At 51.6% G+C, this 18,173-nt stretch overlaps 1 protein-coding gene across 8 annotated transcripts in view; it reads left to right on the forward strand.

Moving 5' to 3' along the window:
* The window catches only part of AKR1B1 (aldo-keto reductase family 1 member B), a 158,807-nt gene extending 145,866 nt beyond the window's left edge, over positions 1-12,941 (forward strand). For 5 of the 8 annotated variants that reach the window (XM_085004812.1, XM_021078498.2, XM_085004811.1 and 2 more), the window contains 9 exons: positions 4,031-4,198; positions 4,931-5,047; positions 5,906-5,983; positions 6,267-6,389; positions 6,900-7,006; positions 7,591-7,672; positions 8,146-8,229; positions 9,787-9,869; positions 12,542-12,941. In XM_085004812.1, the coding sequence (XP_084860938.1) occupies positions 6,270-6,389; positions 6,900-7,006; positions 7,591-7,672; positions 8,146-8,229; positions 9,787-9,869; positions 12,542-12,584 (519 nt within the window). In that variant the 5' untranslated portion in view covers positions 4,031-4,198; positions 4,931-5,047; positions 5,906-5,983; positions 6,267-6,269 and the 3' untranslated portion in view covers positions 12,585-12,941. Of the gene's footprint in view, positions 1-4,030; positions 4,199-4,930; positions 5,048-5,905; positions 5,984-6,266; positions 6,390-6,899; positions 7,196-7,590; positions 7,673-8,145; positions 8,230-9,786; positions 9,870-10,314 lie in introns of all 8 variants that reach the window. The other 3 variants (NM_001001539.2, XR_014833186.1, XR_014833187.1) reach the window with 3 other exon arrangements.
* The last annotated feature ends 5,232 nt before the right edge of the window (positions 12,942-18,173 follow it).

The raw sequence follows: 18,173 nt of genomic DNA on the forward strand, positions 1-18,173 counted from the left end.
GTGGAGTTGAGCCTTTGTGACAGACCATTTGGCCCACAAGGCCTAATATTTTTTGTCTGGTCACGTACAGAAAAAGTTGGCTCACTTCCTCTTCCAGAAGGTTATAAAGAACATAATTGGAACTTGGAATACATTTTGAGAAATTAGGTCTCAAATGTCTATTTAACTTGCATCTAGTTGAGATAATTTATATTTACAGTGAAGAAGAGAAAATTATATCGTGACACCACTAGTATTTAAACAAAGCTGTTAATTTAAAGAAAAAGTTATTTTCTCTTAAATGCAAGTTGAATTTCTCTGAAGAAAGGCTGATTAAATCAGAAGAGGTTAGACAGCTTTTGTGATGTGTTAGTTTTCAAGACTTTGAGGTCGTTGCCCTATTTCTTTATTAATCTGAGTTCATATCAAAAGTTAGTTATCTCTTCCTCGCTCCAGGATTGTCGTTGGCACACTGTTCTCGTACTTCTTACCCCAGGATGATGTGGTTTTTTTGTCTTTTACCCCCCAGGTGAAGTTTCCTTTGTTCCGCCTCCTGTTTCATTGCGGAAGTTATGCCGGCTGACCAGAGGAAAACATTTTGTGATGTTAGGACACAGTCCCCTCTTCCCAGAAATCCTCATGGCAGAAAGTGCAAAGGATTTCATCTCTGAGATACTTTTTTTTTAACCGATAACACTGTTAATAACCATTTTTCTCATTTGGAGCTGTGTTGTAGTTATTGGGGGTTTTTGGTCTTGCAGCAGGAATGGAGGGATATTCAAGTAACTAGCAGGAGCTACAAACAAAGCAGATGATTAGGTTTTAAAAGGAGTGTGTGTGTGCGCGCGCACGTGCACGCGCACGTGCACGCGCGCATATGCGTGCATATGTGTGTGAGAGACAGACAGAGACACTGATGGTAATTCTCCGAGCTGGGCTACCTGGCCTGGGAGTGTTGCATGAAAAGTAAATGGGGGGCCCAGTTTGTGGAGGTAACAGGGACCTCCAATAGAAACTTCTCTCCAGCACCCTTGGTGCCATCAGCCCAGAATGTTGTCAAGCTGCTGCCAAGCTGGAGCTTTGGAGCTGAAAGGTACGAGGGGGATGGGCATGCATGGATGTGCCCACGTCACAGGGCAGATTAGTGGCAGGATCGAGTTTAAAACGTGATTTCATCTATAGGGTTTGTATAATCGGATGACTTACAACTTGAGTGTTTCCTGTACTGGCTTTCTGCAGATTTGCCGTTAAGAGGTGTGGAAATGTATCTTCATGATTGATCTTCTTTTCACAGGCTCAGTCTGGACCCCAGCCTTCTGTTTGCAGTTTTCCATGTGGACATGGGAGGGGGAGGCGGTGTGGTCATGTGCTAGCGTTCCCTAGTTTATTGAGTGATTTTTCACCATGTCTTAAAGTGGCTGCCTCGTGAGTGATGGCGAGGGTTCTAGATTGAGCAGATTCGTAGTGAATCAAGTTTGTGGATTCTGGTATCTCATCATCCCAGAGTATGATTTTCCGAGCCCAGGAGGCTTGTCCTCTCCTTGACCAGAGTCTCCCTGCCTCTGGGCTTCCACCCTGGGGGACAGACATCTCAGCAAAGCCTGGCTTTCAGGTCCCCAGGCCAAGGCCGGAATCCTGGCATCTCTTACTTCACCGCAGGATCACGGGCCAGTTTTGTAACCTCTCTGCACCTTGGTTTCCTTATCCACAGAGATAATAGTATCTACCAGACTTATAGTGAAGAGTCAACTCAGCAATACATTTAAAACCTGTGAAAACTGATCCATAATGAATGCAAGCTGTTGTTCTTCTCAGTTTGAGCCCTTGTGGGCTAAACACCACACTGTAGGGTTCCACTTTGCGACATGATCTGCCTAGCACGAGCCTTCTAGTAACCGTGTGCCTGCTGCAAGGCTGGGAGCCCAGGCCCGCCCACCCAGGTGAGAGCCATAGGCAGCCTCAGCCTTCCCCACTGCTGCTTCCCCTGCATAGGGGAAGCCAGCACAGAGCATCCATTCCCAGGGGTCTTGTTATGCATTGCCACAACTTCTACGAATTCAATTTGTAAAATGCCTAATAGTCCTTGCTTCTGTTTTTCTTTACCCTTTGAAAGTTTCTCAGCATGTGCGTCTCTAGCTAATCAGCCCTCTGTCCAGGGAAGGCTCAGGGAACAGCAGCTTCTGTATGACATTGAATTTCTCCCTTTGGCTTTTCTATAAAAACATCCTGAGGCCTTTTTAAGTTTTGTGCCAGTTGTTCCACGGCCTTGATTATGCCCCTGTGCACCTTCTGGTTCCAAGGAACTGAATGACAATCTGAAACAGGAGGGAAAAAATATATACATCCGGGGTGGGGATTCATTGACCTACAGAGTAATGTCAGGGGTACCAGATTCAAGGATATAAATGATGTGACAGGGAGCCATCTCTCATCAACCCTCATCTGTCTCAGGCCCACTTGGTCCAGTACCTCCTGGCTCACGTGCTCCCAGTACAATGATCCCTGCAGAGTGAAACTTGGTAGTGCCAGCCGAAGTCCAGGAGTTGAGTCTCGTTAGCCTGGCTGGGGTCACATCTCTATCTGCAGATGCAGGGCCTGTGCCCACCCCTCTGCCCAGGGTTGGGGGCTGTGAGGTGCTAAGCTGGCCCAGCACAGGGCTCTACGGAGAACATCAATCAGGTTGCCATCCAGCCTGGAGAGCGTTTGTGTGTGCTGGGCAGACGGTCCCCCACCTGGGTCTCCTTACCTGTTCTCTTAGCTGGAAAAGGGGTGCTCTGCTCTCAGTGCCAGCAGGTGTGCCCAGGATGCCACAGGGAGGCTGTGGTGCTTCTCCTCTGGTTATGCTCTGTCCTTTAACCATGAAGGTCAGGAAAGGCAGCAGGTGCAGTTTCTTGGGTCCCCCAGGGAAATAAGAGATTGCCAGATTGTCTAAAGAAGTTTCCTGATCTCACACTGAGGTCACCAGGGCCCACCCAGCACCCCGCTCCCTCCGTGGTGGCGAGTGAGCGAGCTGGGTGAGCTGACAGGCTCCGATCACGCACGCCTCTGCTCTCACCCGTCCACAACAGCTGATGTCAAAACAGCAGATGTCTGCAGCTGCTTGTGGCCCGGAGGCGGTTTCCTGCTCATTCTTTTCTAGCCTAGCTGTCCCGAGGAATGCCTCTGTTCACTCAGCAGCCCAATGCACACGTGTTTGTTTTCCACCTGTTTGGTCCAGGCAGGAGCATTTCGGAGATGAGTGTCTGTGCAGCCAGCCTGGGTGCTGGCAGGGCTGCCCAGCCAGCGCTTGTTCTGTTCACGCAGCTGCACACATGGTCTGGGCAGGGGCAGCCATTCAGTCTTTCTGCAGCTCTGACTGCAAACCATATGGTGGTCTTCCAGGTGCCCACCTGCCCCTCCTGTCAACTCATGTCTGTCCACTAAAACCTCTGTGCGGCCACTTTCTGCCTCCACCTCTTACAGCAGGTTCTTACACAGTGAGATCGGAGCATAGGCCTCTGGATCTACAGCAGTGGTGTTCCTGACTTTACGATACTCTCTGAAAACTACAAGGGTGGCCAGTACCAGAATCCCCAAGTGGAAGGAGAAAATAAATTCTAGGCATTCGCTGATGGAACTCAGGAACCAAATGGTTACTGGGTGAATATATGCAGCAATTTTGAACGGTTTTCAGGAAATGATACCTTCAGGAAATGGTACCCCTTATTATCTTGGGAACCTAGTAGTTTCAGGTGGTGAGGAATTTTTTATTCAGTGGTTTGTAAATCAGTAGATTCTGAAGAAACAAGGAAGCTAGAGGCTTTGACCCATCCAGATAAGGTGATCCGTGTTGCTAATAAGTTGTCAGATTTTCCTAAAACAAAGCACCGTGGCTTCTCACCTCGGTATGTTCAGAAGCTTACATGGCCATTCTTTGCTGGTCTTAAAGGAACAGGAGCCCCTGAAGAGCCATGAGTTTCCTGCAGCCCTTCTTCCTGGGTTGTGGGCAAGCTGTATATTTTATTTCATTTTTGGTTTTATCCTCATGCCTTTCATTTCCTGTTTTTTTCAGTCCCCTCCAGGCAAAGTGACAGAGGCTGTGAAGGTGGCCATTGACCTTGGGTACCGCCACATTGACTGTGCCCATGTGTACCAGAACGAGAACGAGGTGGGGCTGGGCCTCCAGGAGAAGCTCCAAGGGCAGGTGGTGAAGCGTGAGGACCTCTTCATCGTCAGTAAGGTACCGCTCTGCAGGGGAGCCTGAGCAATAGGTTCTCGTCCGCATTCATCCGGGGCAGCATCAGCTTGGGGGCCGAGGCTGCCCTCTAGGGCTCCTAAGACAGCTGAGGTTAGCACTGGGCAGGCGGTTCTTCTGGGGGAGAGGCACTGACTCAAGGCCGTGAGGGCTCCATGTCCTGCCCGTCTGTGGCCATCTGTCTGTTGGGATGGTCATTCCACCAGGACGCATGGTTGGAGTCCCTTGCTGAGGGGGCCAGGGCCGCGGGTGGGCGCTCCTTTTCTGGAGCGTTGTCTTTGAGGACAGAACCTGGTTCCCATCTGCAGACTGAATCTCCACTGCTGGCTACCAGCTTTGACTCGGGGGCTGGCGGTACCCAAAGGACCCCGGGGAGTGGGGGGATGGGGGAGCCCAGCTCCGTGAAGACCAGCTTGGTAGGAAAATCGGCCGAAGAGCTCATGTTTAGGGCCTAGAACTAGCTTGCTGGCCCGCCCATTCCGTTTTATGCCTTCAGTTTGGTCCTTCTGAAGGGTTTCCGTGACCTGATGATCCTTCCTTCCTTTGGAAAATTAGGATCCGCGTATGAAACGGAACCTTCCTCCCCACCATTTACAGCATCCTAGTGCAGTGGGCGGGTTGTGGGGAGAGGAAAGCCAGGCCTCTGTCTCCGAGCCACCTGGCTGGGCATGAGCTTCCCGAACGCAGGGCTAAGCCATGTTCTCTCGCTGGCTTCAGCTGTGGTGCACAGACCATGAGAAGAACCTGGTGAAAGGGGCCTGCCAGACGACCCTCCGCAACCTGAAGCTGGACTACCTGGACCTCTACCTTATCCACTGGCCCACTGGCTTCAAGGTAGGGGCCTGGGCTCAGGTGTAGCCTCTGGCATTCCCCTCTGGTAGCAGCTCATGAGCAGGTAGACGCTCCGTGTGTCCTTGCCCCTCTACTCAAGGTGCGGTCCCCAGACCAGCAGCGGTGGCATCACCTGGGAGCGTGTTAGAACCCAGTCAGGCCCCACTGGGGCCTCGGCATCCAAACCACGGATGACTCACACCTTACAGAGTCAGAGGAGCGCTGCTCTTTGTTCTGTGGTGATTGTTTAACTCAGAACTTTGCGACAGCAAACCACTCAGGTGACCGTTCTGCACGGGGCCATAAGGTGTCATCAGCTACTGCCCGTCCCCGTACCCAGGGCCCCTGTGCCGCTGCCCTGTGTTCCACCCACGCCCTGTCTCTTCCCACAGAAAGAACTCTACACTTGGGTCCTTTGCCCCCTTCTGGCCCAGCTCAGTGTCCCGCTTTGTCAGCCAGCTTGAAAGCAGGCGGCTTTAACCCCGTAGCTCTGTTTTTTTTGCCTTGTGGTGTCAGCCAGCCGGACTCAGGCGAAGTGCTGGTTTTGTAGGCTTGGATCCAGCCAGGACGTGGCCCTGAATCCTGGTCCTGGCTCTCGCCCCACGCTCCCACTCCACCCCGGCCGGCTGAATTGTCCGCCTCCACCTGACGGTCGGCGCCAAGCCATTTGATAGAAAAAGGCCTGGCGTCTTCAGGAGTCACCTGCCGTTTCTTTCTCACACTGACATGGATTTGCCCTTGATGAGCCTCTAAAAACTTAGCCGCTGGTGCAGTTCAGAATAATTGTGTTAGAGCTTTGCTGTCAGAGGTGCCGATCTGTGCGGGCCCCGACTGACTGATGGTTGTTGACTGTTACCACAGCCTGGCAAGGACCCTTTCCCGCTGGATGGCGACGGCAACGTGGTTCCTGATGAGAGCGATTTTGTGGAGACGTGGGAGGTAAGGCAGCCCCGCTGGCCTCCCCGCCTTTCCGGCTCCCCGTTCCCTGTGTGAGGCACCAGGTGTGAGTGATGCCCTCTGCCCTCTTTCCCTGTATCTGTTCTTCTGTCCCTGTCTCTGCTCCTTCTGTCTCCATGAGGCCAGCCTGGCTTTTGTCTGGGTGCCTCTCTGTCTTCCCCAAGACACTGGCACTGAATAGGAAGCTGACTGGTGCGAGAGTTGCTTCCGAGCCCCATCTTTGGGGCACGTGTCAGCAGCAAGCAAGACCCTCTTTGGTCTCTAGGCCATGGAGGAGCTGGTGGACGAAGGGCTGGTGAAAGCCATTGGCGTCTCCAACTTCAACCATCTGCAAGTGGAGAAGATCTTAAACAAACCTGGCCTGAAATACAAGCCAGCCGTTAACCAGGTAACATCCCGCAGGGTGGCTGGCGTGCATGACAGACTCTTTGTTACCGGGTGACCCTAGCAGACACATCTTGTTTACATCATCTGGGGAGCAGCCGCGAGGCAGGTCCCTGGGCGTTGGCAGAGTCCTGATTTATGGTTCAGAAAGCTGGTGACACATCCAGGAGTAAAACTTGCAGGAGAGAAAGGGCAGGAGCCTGGCTCATGACAACTCGGGGCCTTGAGATGAACTGTGTGCAGACATTGAGCTCCTCAGACCTGTCGCAGTTGATAAATGGCCAAAGCCAGAAAGCACCCTCAGGACCTGTGGCCACAGTAACCAGGTTAATATCATTAATATCGAGGACGCTAGCTGGGCAGCGGAGACAGTTGTTGCAGCTTATCTGGGAGGTGGGACATTGGTTACAATGTTCTGTCTGGGGAGGGAGGGACTTTAGCGTGGGGAGCCTCCCTGTATGTCCCAGCACCCTGCCCGCAGTGGCACCACCAGCCCTCCTGTTTGCACCTGCAGATCGAGGTCCACCCATACCTCACTCAGGAGAAGTTAATCGAATACTGCAAGTCCAAAGGCATCGTGGTGACTGCCTACAGCCCCCTCGGCTCTCCCGACAGGCCCTGGTGCGTTCCTGTGGGATCGTGTTCTCTTGTCAGTTGGTGAAGAGTAGAAACAGCTAAAAAGAAAAACTCAGGGAGTTCCACTATGGCGCTGCAGAAATGAATCCAACTAGTATCCCAGAGGATGAGGGTTCGATCCCTGCCCTCACTCAGTGGGTTGGGCATCCGGTATTGCCGTGAGCTGTGCTATAAGTCACAGATGGAGCTCGGATCCTGCACTGCTGTGGCTGTGGTGTAGGCCAGCAACTATAGCTCTGATTCGACCCCTAGCCTGGGAACTTCCATATGCCATGGGTGCAATCCAGCAAAAAAAAAAAAGAAAAAAAGAAAAGAAAAGGAAAAATTCAGCAGCTCCTGGGGCTGATTTGTAGACCTCCCCAGGATACTCTCATTGGGTTTCCTGGTTGGCATTTCCGTAGCAATATGCCTACCCCTTTCCCAAAGAGTTGGGAGTTTATAACCCAGCTCTGAATCTGGAGGAGCCTGGCAGGCTGCTTCCCCAGGTTGATGGGGTGAGGGTCAGGGTTGCCAGCTGCCACGAGTGGTGGCTCTGAGGCTCCGCATGTAGACCCCCTTTCTGTCTCCAGGGCCAAGCCTGAGGACCCTTCCCTCCTGGAGGACCCCAGGATCAAAGCGATTGCAGCCAAGTACAATAAAACCACAGCCCAGGTACGGCCATTTCCAGGCATTCGTGGCTGCTCCCAGAGCTTCCTGCATTCCTGATGGTTCCTGTTAGCCGTGGAGGGAGTAGTGACCGAGCCTGGTCAAGCCCCCCCTAGACGTGGCTTGGGTGCTGGAGTGTGGGGTCGAAAGAGCACAGACTGGGAGCTAGAAGACTGCATGTGGTCTGGGACGCTACCCCTCCGGGCCAGTGCTTGCTGCTCTGTGTGCTCATGGCAGCACGCGCGTGGGCACCTCTCTGCTCCCAAGTGGTAGAGCGGGTTCTAGACAGTCACGTACCTGGGAGATGTGGAGAGGGGAGAGCGGGGCTCGGGGGTCAGACCCTGCCACCTCTGAGCCTCAGTTCCTCCCTGCGAAGGTCTGGGAGCTCTTTCTTCCCTGGGTGATGGATGTGGAAGATTAGATGAGGTCCAGGCGCAGGGCTCCCAGTGTGCGTGCCCACTCGGCCCCTGTGTTCCCAGGTTCTGATCCGGTTCCCCATGCAGAGGAACTTGATCGTCATCCCCAAGTCCGTGACGCCTGAACGCATTGCCGAGAACTTCCAGGTAAGATCCTGGCTGATCCGCTTTCCCAGGGTCTCTGGATGGTTGCGTGGGGGCCCCCACCCGCCTCTCTGAGCTGCAGTGAGCCCCCTGTGGTTCCCTGTGGGGGGCGGGCCCTGGGCCGCAGCTCCGGATGGACGTGCTCCTCAGGAATTCATCACTTGCCGAGAACCATTGCTTTTGAGTGATGCCGCCTGCATTTGTGCCTCAGTTTTACCCTCTGTAGAACAACCTATTTTGAGGGTTGTCCTAAAGATTGAATAAGAGGCATCCAAGGGCTTCACACAGGAAAGAGCTCTGCTGCTAAGCCTGTGGCCTGCAGGGACTGTGCGGGGCACCATGAGGTGTTCTGTGCTCTCTCCGGGCACCCGCCAGAGCAGAGCAGACCTCCTGGCATCACAGCCCCCTGCTTGCCCGCCTCTCGAACAGTGTTGGGGGCGGGGCTGGGAGAAGAGCTCTCCAGGGGGGTCCTGACGCCCCTGCTCCTCTGCTGTCCCTGAGCAGGGCAGCTCTGCCAGGACCCCTCTGGCTTGATTCAAGCCCTGGTTCTTAGCAGTTCTGTTTCCACAGCGAGCAGCTAACTTTGTCTGTTCCCTTGGCATGGGCTGTGGCTGTAACATGTGCTGCTGGTCACGTGGGAGATGGGGACAAGGCCTGGGGAGGGTGGGGGGAGACAGATAAAGTGGTAAAAGAGTGACCACGAAAAGCCCGAATCCTGCTAGAGATGGGTTTTTTGTTTCATACTTTATCTTCTCTAGGCGTTGGTAAAGAAACATTTTAAAATGACTAATCACTTCGTGATAATAGAACTTATGCATCTTCCTTGTAGTCTTTGCACATTTTTGCACAGCCGTGACCACAGAGTGTGCAGCAGGCTTCCTTCAATCATGCAAGCAGAGGGCCCTCCCCGGGTCCAAGGGTGGGCCGAATTCTCCCCCCCCCCCCCCCCGCCCCGTTCCACCTTTCTACTTTCTCCCCTTTCCTGTCTCTCAAGGTCTTTGCTGGCTGCTTCTTTGGCCCATCTCAGATACCGATTCCTTTGACTGCTTCCTTCAGCTGCCCAGCTGGAATTCAATCCTGGTTCCCCTGGGCACGGGAGTGCTTGTGTAGCATCTTTCCTACAGTGTGTGCAGCTAATTATTCGCTGTGTTATAGCGGTGGGATTAGCGCTTCCCTTTGCTGCATCGTAACCGAGGCAGAGACACTTCTCACCCATCGCTGTGTTCAACCCTGGTGCTGATCACGATGGAAGTGCTCAGCAGAGCTTTTGACATGAGCTAAATGGAAGAGGAACTGTTTGATTTTGCTTGGAGGTTCTGGAAGGGAAGGGCTGTGTTCATTGTCGCTTGCATTCTCAGCCAAAACACGCGCGTTCTCTGCGTTCTCTGACTAGTCGCGTAGTAAACTCTTTGAGTTTAGCCGGTCGGGCCTTCCTGCCCCTCCCGTCGCCAGGCAACATGTGCTCAGTGGTGCTGCCCTGAGCGGCTGGTAGGCTTTCCTGTGCTGTGTTTAATCTCTACTTGTCCAGCTTATTGAAATTTTTTTCTTTTTCCTTTCTAGGTCTTTGACTTTGAACTGAGCCCTGAGGATATGAACACCTTACTGAGCTACAACAGGAACTGGAGGGTCTGTGCCTTGATGAGGTGAGTCTCGGGAGGGTCGCAGGTGCCGCAGAACGAAGGGATGCCTCCCGGAGGCCTTAAGGTCTAGGCCTTGCTCTTGCCTCGGCTGCGACTTGTCCACATTCCCCAGCCTCCTTCCTCCGCTTATAGCGGGGACCATTCACACTGTCGGTGGAGCTGCACCGGCCCCGGGGAGTGGGTGAGCTCTGCCCTTGACGGCTTTGCCTGCCCCGTGTGCTGTTGGCTAACCTGCAGTAACGACATGTGCTGACTTTAATTTAAAAAGAAAAAAATGTCCAAAGAGGGTATTTTATTGGTCCATTCTACTTTAATGCGCATAGGAGAGCTGAAGCATTTCTGCCTCTTCACTCTTTTTTTATTGTCTTTTTAGGGCCCCACTCACGGCATATGGAGGTTCCCAGGCTAGGGGTTAAATTGGAGCTGGAGCTGCCGGCTTACGCCACAGCCACAGCAATGCAGGATCCAGAGCCTTGTATGTGACCTACACCACAGCTCACAGCAATGCTGGATCCTTAACCCATTGAGCGAGGCCAGGGATCAAACCTGAGTCCTCATGGATACTAGTTCATTTCATTACCGCTGAGCCACAACGGGAACTCCTATAGTGACTTTCAATTTTCAGATTTTAGTGGCTCATCTGAAACCAGATGACCTCAAGTGGCTCTTGCTCCAGCTTCCTGGAAGAATTTGCATGTGACTCTATCTGTAGTGACTAAAGAAAGGGGTTTAGTCCGAGGACGGTGGTGCTTGGGGTTCACCACCGTCCTGACCGCGATCAAAGTGTGTGACCGAGGGCTGTGGGCATCACTCAGTCCCCTGACTGGTAGATTCGCCCAAGGTCCCTCCAGCCACGTGTTGGCTGGGTCCTAGTGTTCCTGCTGGTTTGGAATCTGAGGGAGAAGACAGGGAAGGTTTTCACTTTGCCTTTTGGTCCTGCTACGTGAACTCAAAGTTGAAAACTCCCTTTCCCCTTTCAGGAAGGAACTGCCCATGGCACTGTGAAGGCCGAGCGCCTCCTCTCTCACTGGTTTTCCTGTCCTGTCTCTTTGTTTCTTCTCTGTCTCCTCTCATGGTTCCTCTTGCGAGCAGAATCCAAGCCTTCCCTGAGGCGGGCGAGCACTAGCTTTCTCTTCCAGCCTCTGTTCTTTCTTTAATTCAGAGTTTGCCCACTGGTGCTTCCGCCAAACCTGCATCTTGGCTGCTAATTCTCGTGCTTCGGGCGGGCACGGCCTGTGAGCGTGTTGCCCACATGGTGGCCTCAGATTCAGAACAGGCCACAGAGTGTACCCCGGCCCTGCTGATGTCTCTGTTTGTGTTAATGGCGCTTAACCCTTTTTTCGACCGAATTCAGTTTTGTGTCTATGGGCAGGGTGAGAGGGGAGAGAAGGTAATCCATCGCCAAGCTCCGGCTCTTCTGCTTTGCGAGTCATGATTCATTCTGCTTCCTTCTGCTTCCTGCTGCCAACACCGTGCCTGGCGCGAACCTCAGTGCCTTGCTCCGCCGCCCGGTGCAAATAGGGCAACCTCGAGACGGCTGGCGGATCACTCTGTGGGCCCCCTGTGTCTGATGGGCTGGGACTGGAGTGGGAAGGGAGAGGCTGCTCCAACAGTCCCAAGCCCCCCAGGAAGCTTTTTCTAACTGTATATACACATTCGTACATCCGCATGGCCTCAATTTGGCAATGATTGCTCTACTAGCCAGTGGCTGAAGGCACTGTTCTATTACTCAGGTATGGTGGAATGCCAAAACAAACAAACCAACCGAAGGAGCCTTGGGGAACTTTTCTTTTTTTTTTTTGTCTTTTCTTTTTTTTTCCAGGGCTGCACCCGTGGCATACGGAGGTTCCCAGGCTAGGGGTCTAATTGGAGCTGTAGCTGCTGGCCTACACCACAGCCACAGCAAGACGGTATCCGAGCTGCATCTGTGACCTGCATCACAGCTCATGGCAATGTTGGATCCTTAACCCACTGTGCGAGGCCAGGGATCAAACCCGCAACCTCACGGCTCCTAGTCAGATTCGTTTCCGCTGTGCCACGACGGAAACTCCGATGGGGAACTTTTGAATGGCTCTAAATATCTGAGTAAGAGTTCTAAGCCCCAGGCAGGGTTCAACCTGAGCCTTTCACACTCTGCCCAGCCAGTCTTTCCAACACTATTTTGCTGTTAAATTTCCAATGTAGCGTGAACCTTGGCCGACACACCTGCATCCTTCCACCCCTTGCTCGATGGCCAGCCTGTCTCCTCTCCCTGTGTTTCCTGTGTCAAATCTTCCACTAGTCTCTGGCCTCACTTCAGTCCCCTGATGCCACGAGGCTTCTGGAGGTGACAGTGTCCTCTTGCTCCCTGCACTGGGAGCACGTGCTGTGTCACAGACTCAGGCTGTCAGCATCCTTTGTGTTGTTAGCACCTCTCACTGTTTAAGGCATAGGATGCTTTCTCCTGCCGCCCTGCAGGCCTCGGGCACAGTGCTGGTCACACCCGCCCACGGGAGAGAGCCCAAGGCGGAAGATGCCTCCGACTACAGACGCCGATCTGCAGTCTCAGAACTGGCTTGCAGCCCCCGAGGCCTCTGTTTCTACCTCAATGAGACACCGTTTCTGTCTTTTGGAAGTTTGTAGCGGTCGAAACCTCTTCCTCGAGAAGCTAACGTGTTGCTCTTGTCTCCTGACAGCTGTGCCTCCCACAAGGATTATCCCTTTCACGAGGAATATTGAAGCTGGGGGCGCCTGCCCTTCCCCAGGTGACCTGCTGTTTCCCTCCTCGCTTCCCCCCTGCCCAGTGGAGCTCGGCCCCTGTCCCTCGGCAGCGGGTCAGCGACCCACCGAGGCGCCAGTGGGCGCTTGGCCTGCATGGTGTGGGGCCCGAAGAGCACTACCTGTAGATTGGAAGTCCCTCCAGTTTTCTTCGCCCCGCTTCTTGTCCAGCTGCGGACAGCGCGCCGTGAATACCCTTTTCTAAGTTGAATTTTCAAAGTGAAAACAGCATCTCTAACAGTTGGATTTTGACTGCTTGGAACTGTGCTCCTTTCAGCTAGACTTTTCCTTGCCTCAAATAAAAAGTGCTCTTATGAATTTGCTGAGGTTGGCTTTGTCTTGGTGCCTTGAGACGACACACCGCCTCCTGCCCCCCTGACCTCCCGCCGACCCCCATGAAGCTCTGTCACAGGAGGGAGGGCCTGGCATCTGTCCTGTAGGTGGGGACCCCTTCCCCCAGGACGTCCTCTCTTTAGCTCTAGGGGGCTGGGTCTCGTCCTGGCTGCACATCAGGGACACGTGGGGGACTTCACACGTGAGCCCGTCTGGTCCGCATCCCTCAAACTGATGAGGTTGGCCGGGGCGGGTCACAGGACGGCAGGAGTCGGCAGGACTCCTCGGTGACTGGTGTGCAGCCCAGGCTGAGAGCCGAAGCTCAGGGCCCATCCAGGACCCACACCCCGCTGATTTCACAGGATCCTTGGTTGTTGCTACCCGGGGCGGCCGAAGTCCCATGGTTAACTAAGCAGCTTGCCCACAAGCTTTCTCCAAAGGGGAGGAAAGCATCAAAAATTGGTATGAGCTTCGGCCGCCCTCACAGAATATTACAGACTGGATGGATTACACCACAGAAATGTCTTTCTCACAGTTCTGGAGGCCTGAAGTCCAAGATGAGGGCGCCAGCATGGCTGGGTTCTAGTGTGGACCCTCTTTCTGGCGGGTGGACAGCCACCTTCTCACTTTGTCCTCACGTGGCAGAGAGACAACTGTTTTCAAGAGCGGTTACAAAACAAGGCCTTCTATTTTACAGATGCTGTTGCTTTTTAAAAAGTTGATGTTTCCTTATCCAGCATTAAATTGACAGAGTCGGGAAGGGGATGGGATAGACAAGGGTTGGCCTCAAGGTTTATAAATGAGTTGCTTTGTCTCTAAAACAAAGCAACTCGGATGATATAGTGGTTGATTATAACCCCTATTATTAGGTGACAGCTACTTTGCAGGTTCTCCATGTGTCAGATGCATCCCCAGGCAAACATCTCTTTGGGCAGCATTGGTTGCAGGAGAACAGTCTGGCCCCTGAGCAGCTGGTGCAGAGCCGGCAGGTGGCAGAATGTTAACACACGTAGTTAGTGTAGGACCATGGGCTTGGATGCCTTCTTTGATAGGGCTATTGGTTAACGTTTGTGGTTTAAGGGCTCCAGAGAGCAATTCCTCACAGGCCTTGTTCACTCTAGGAAGTGTGCCTTCCCCCGCATGGACCTTAATCTCTAACCCCTCCTCAACTGATAGAAACGGAATGAGAGGAGTGGTGACTCCGTCTAAGGGAAGAGAAGGACAAACCCTAAAACTTACGGGGATATTTCCCCCCTAAAACTCCTATTGGACAAAGACTGACATAAGAAACTGGGCAAAGCCAATGGGGAAAAGCCACATTTTTCTGGACCCCACGTTGGTACCCCCCATCTGTAAGAGATAAAAGTCCTTATGGGACAACAGAGAAGGGGGCTCTTCTCCCCCTCCCAGCAGCCCTGGGAGCTGTTTGCTTTCCTGTAATAAAGACTTTGCTTGCTTGCTGCCTATGTGTTCCCGGAGTTCATTCTTTGACTCCGTGAACAGGAACCCAGATTCTGGTAACATCTTTCCGGCATCAGTTGGGAAGCAAGCTCCCCCCACTCAGCCCTGCTCCCTACCTCGCGGGCTGCACCGGGGCTTCTCTTCCTGGCACCTACTCTTCACAGTGGTCCAGTTCCCCCTGCTGGGTGGGCAGGTCCCACCTTAGCCCCAGTTAAACTGCAAACCTTCACTCACCCCCTAAATCATCCAGAGCAGACTGGTTTTTTATTTGTTTTTTTGCTTTTTTGCTTTTTAGGGCTGCACCCGCAGCATATGGAGGTTCCCAGGCTAGGGGTCAAATCGGAGCTACAAGCCTACACCACAGCCACAGCAATGCTGGATCCAAGCCAAGTCTGCAGCCTACACCACAGCTCATGGCAACACTGGATCCTTAACCCACTGAGTGAGACTGGGGATCGAACCCACAACCTCATGGTTCCTAGTCAGATTCGTTTCAGCTGCGCCACGATGAGAACTCCACACTATCATTTTATAGCAATGGTTGTGTCAAGTCCCAAATCTCATTTCTCCAGGTAGTCAAGAATGGGCACTTTGGAAAAACTGAGGCAACGACTAGTAAGATATTTTATTTTATTATTATTTTTTTACTTGCTAAATTTTTATTTGTTTTTGTCTTTGGTCAACCCAAGTTCTTTTTTTTTTTTTTTTTGCATTCCAATTTTATTTTTTATTTTATCCCCCCCTTTTTTAATTTATTTTTTTTAATTTTTTTTATTTTCCCACTGTACAGCAAGGGGATCAAGTTATCCTTACATGTATACATTACGATTACATTTTTCCCCCACCCTTTCTTCTGTTGCAACATAAGTATCTAGACAAAGTTCTCAATGCTATTCAGCAGGATCTCCTTGTAAATCTATTCTAAGTTGTGTCTGATAAGCCCAAGCTCCCGATCCCTCCCACTCCCTTCCCCTCCCATCAGGCAGCCACAAGTCTCTTCTCCAAGTCCATGATTTTCTTTTCTGAGGAGATGTTCATTTGTGCTGGATATTAGATTCCAGTTATAAGTGATATCATATGGTATTTGTCTTTGTCTTTCTGGCTCATTTCACTCAGTATGAGATTCTCTAGTTCCATCCATGTTGCTGCAAATGGCATTATGTCATTCTTTTTTATGGCTGAGTAGTATTCCATTGTGTATATATACCACCTCTTCCGAATCCAATCATCTGTCGATGGACATTTGGGTTGTTTCCATGTCCTGGCTATTGTGAATAGTGCTGCAATGAACATGCGGGTGCATGTGTCTCTTTTAAGTAGAGTTTTGTCCGGGTAGATGCCCAAGAGTGGGATTGTGGGGTCATATGGAAGTTCTATGTATAGATTTCTAAGGTATCTCCAAACTGTTCTCCATAGTGGCTGTACCAGTTTACATTCCCACCAACAGTGCAGGAGGGTTCTCTTTTCTCCACAGCCCCTCCAGCACTTGTTATTTGTGGATTTATTAATGATGGCCATTCTGACTGGTGTGAGGTGGTATCTCATGGTAGTTTTGATTTGCATTTCTCTTATAATCAACGATGTTGAGCATTTTTCCATGTGTTTGCTGGCCATCTGTATATCTTCTTTGGAGAAATGTCTATTCAGGTCTTTTGCCCATTTTTCCATTGATTGATTGGTTTTTTTGCTGTTGAGTTGTATAAGTTGCTTATATATTCTAGAGATTAAGCCCTTGTCAGTTGCATCATTTGAAACTATTTTCTCCCATTCTGTAAGTTGTCTTTTTGTTTTCTTTTTGGTTTCCTTTGCTGTGCAAAAGCTTTTCAGTTTGATGAGGTCCCATGGGTTTATTTTTGCTCTAATTTCTATTGCTTTGGGAGACTGACCTGAGAAAATATTCATGATGTTGATAGTAGGATATTTTAAATCAGTTGCCTGCCTTCTAGATTCCTGCTTAAGGACTCTATCAAAACAAGACCATTTAGAAGTCAGCCCGAAGTACAAACAAGATAAAGCGCCCTCGGCGAGCCCTCCTCCCTACTTTCTAGTTGACTTCTGATTATATCTAAGAGCCTGCTCCTAGCCTGGGGTGGAGGAAGAGGACGGGGATCAAACCAGTCACAAAGGACTGGTTCTGCATTTTGAAGATAAAATAGAGGAGTATTTGCAGCACAAGGCTGGAGGAGATAGATGCCAGAGGGCCCTGCCTTCCCAGTGAAAAGCCCCTTTGTAGAACTCACACCCCCTCCTTCCAGGGCAAGTAGCAACCCAGCCTCAAGACTCATGTGGACTCCTGCTGTCAGGGACCAAGTCTCTTGGGGTTACGAAACAATGGTGCAGCACCCCCCCAGGATCCCCAGTTTGAGGAGTTCTGTTGGGGCCCCAAAATACCTTCAAGAAACAGTTGAAATTGGACCAAAACAAAGCTCCAGCTGAAGAGTAGAACTGTTAGATAATGAGACTAACTGAAAGAGGGAATGAAATTTTATTGAACTACGTGAACAATTAAGGCCCGGTGCTTGAAAATCTGCCAGGAACAATAGCCATATATATTGATTTCAGAGGGCGCAGTTTCCTAAGATCTCATGTCACGTTTCTTGGCCCGACGTCCTTTGTGTTGTCACAATTTCCAAATAAGCTGCACTAGTGCCATGTCCTCACTAACAGAGCCACCCCCCACCCCGGGGGAGCCGTACCAGGAGAAGCACCTTCAGTGCTGGATTCCACACAGGAAGGCTTCCTAGAGGGGCTGTCGCGGGAGTTGGGGTGTCCTGGCTCCTGAGGTCTGGATCCAGGTCACACTTAGTCTTTCTGACTCTTGATGGCATTTCCCAGCTGTGCTCCAAGAAGACTTGGGGTTCAGGATCCTGAGGGGAAGCTTCCCTTCCTTCTCTCCCTACAGCTTGGCTTCTCGGGTCCTCCTCCAGCTCAAGCCCCAGCTACATCCGAGGGGGCACCAGTATCTGTTTTCCTCACCCTTCTGTCCAGGGTGCCCAGAACTGTGCCTGGGCACAGAGCGGGAGCTCGGTAATGTCCGTTGCACGTACGAGTGAATGAAGGAATGGAAAGCTGATAATGATGCATTGTGGAAACCTCCTAGCGTGAAATCAATGCCCTTCAGACCCAAAGAGAGGCTGCTTGGCTCTAAGGAGTGGCCTAAAATACACAAAATTACGGTAGCATAGCGTTGTATAAAGAGACAGACTGTCTTCACTGCAGCTCTGCTCTTCCTCATCCACGACTCTGGCGAATCAGTTAACGTACATCTATTTCCCCAGGCTATGAATGCGTCCCGCTTCACGGCCTTGAGGATGACATGAGATCAGGGATGTACAACCTGCCTCCCGGGCTTTGCGCACAGCCCTCGACACATGCCGGTCATCATTGTTGCTGCTGTTAATATCGTCATTATTATTGTAACCAAATGTCAACAGAAACAAACCCACTGTCTCCTCACAGTTCATAGATGGTGCTCCAGGTGTTGGAGCTCCGTCCCAAGTGGCGTTCTTTCCTCTGAAAAAGGACCAGCTCTTTCTCCAGGGCCTGGACTCTATCCAGCCTCGCAGGAAGGGCAATTCCGGATACAGTGATGAGCAAGCTGTGAATTGTGTCACCCGTCTTGCTCCTTCCAGGCTCCCTCCAGGCTTGTGTGTTTGTAAGAAGTATTTTTGTTTTTTCATCCTGATAGATGGAATGATAGAATGGTAGAGGTGGTCTAACCCGGTGTTTCCTAATCCAGGGTTTTAAGCATATTTT

This window comes from Sus scrofa, chromosome 18, assembly GCF_054392235.1.
Source record: "Sus scrofa isolate SSC_HxYL_T2T_F1_AM1 chromosome 18, Sscrofa_HxYL_maternal_Yorkshire_Landrace_v2.0, whole genome shotgun sequence".
In the NCBI taxonomy this organism is placed as follows: Eukaryota; Metazoa; Chordata; class Mammalia; order Artiodactyla; family Suidae; genus Sus; species Sus scrofa.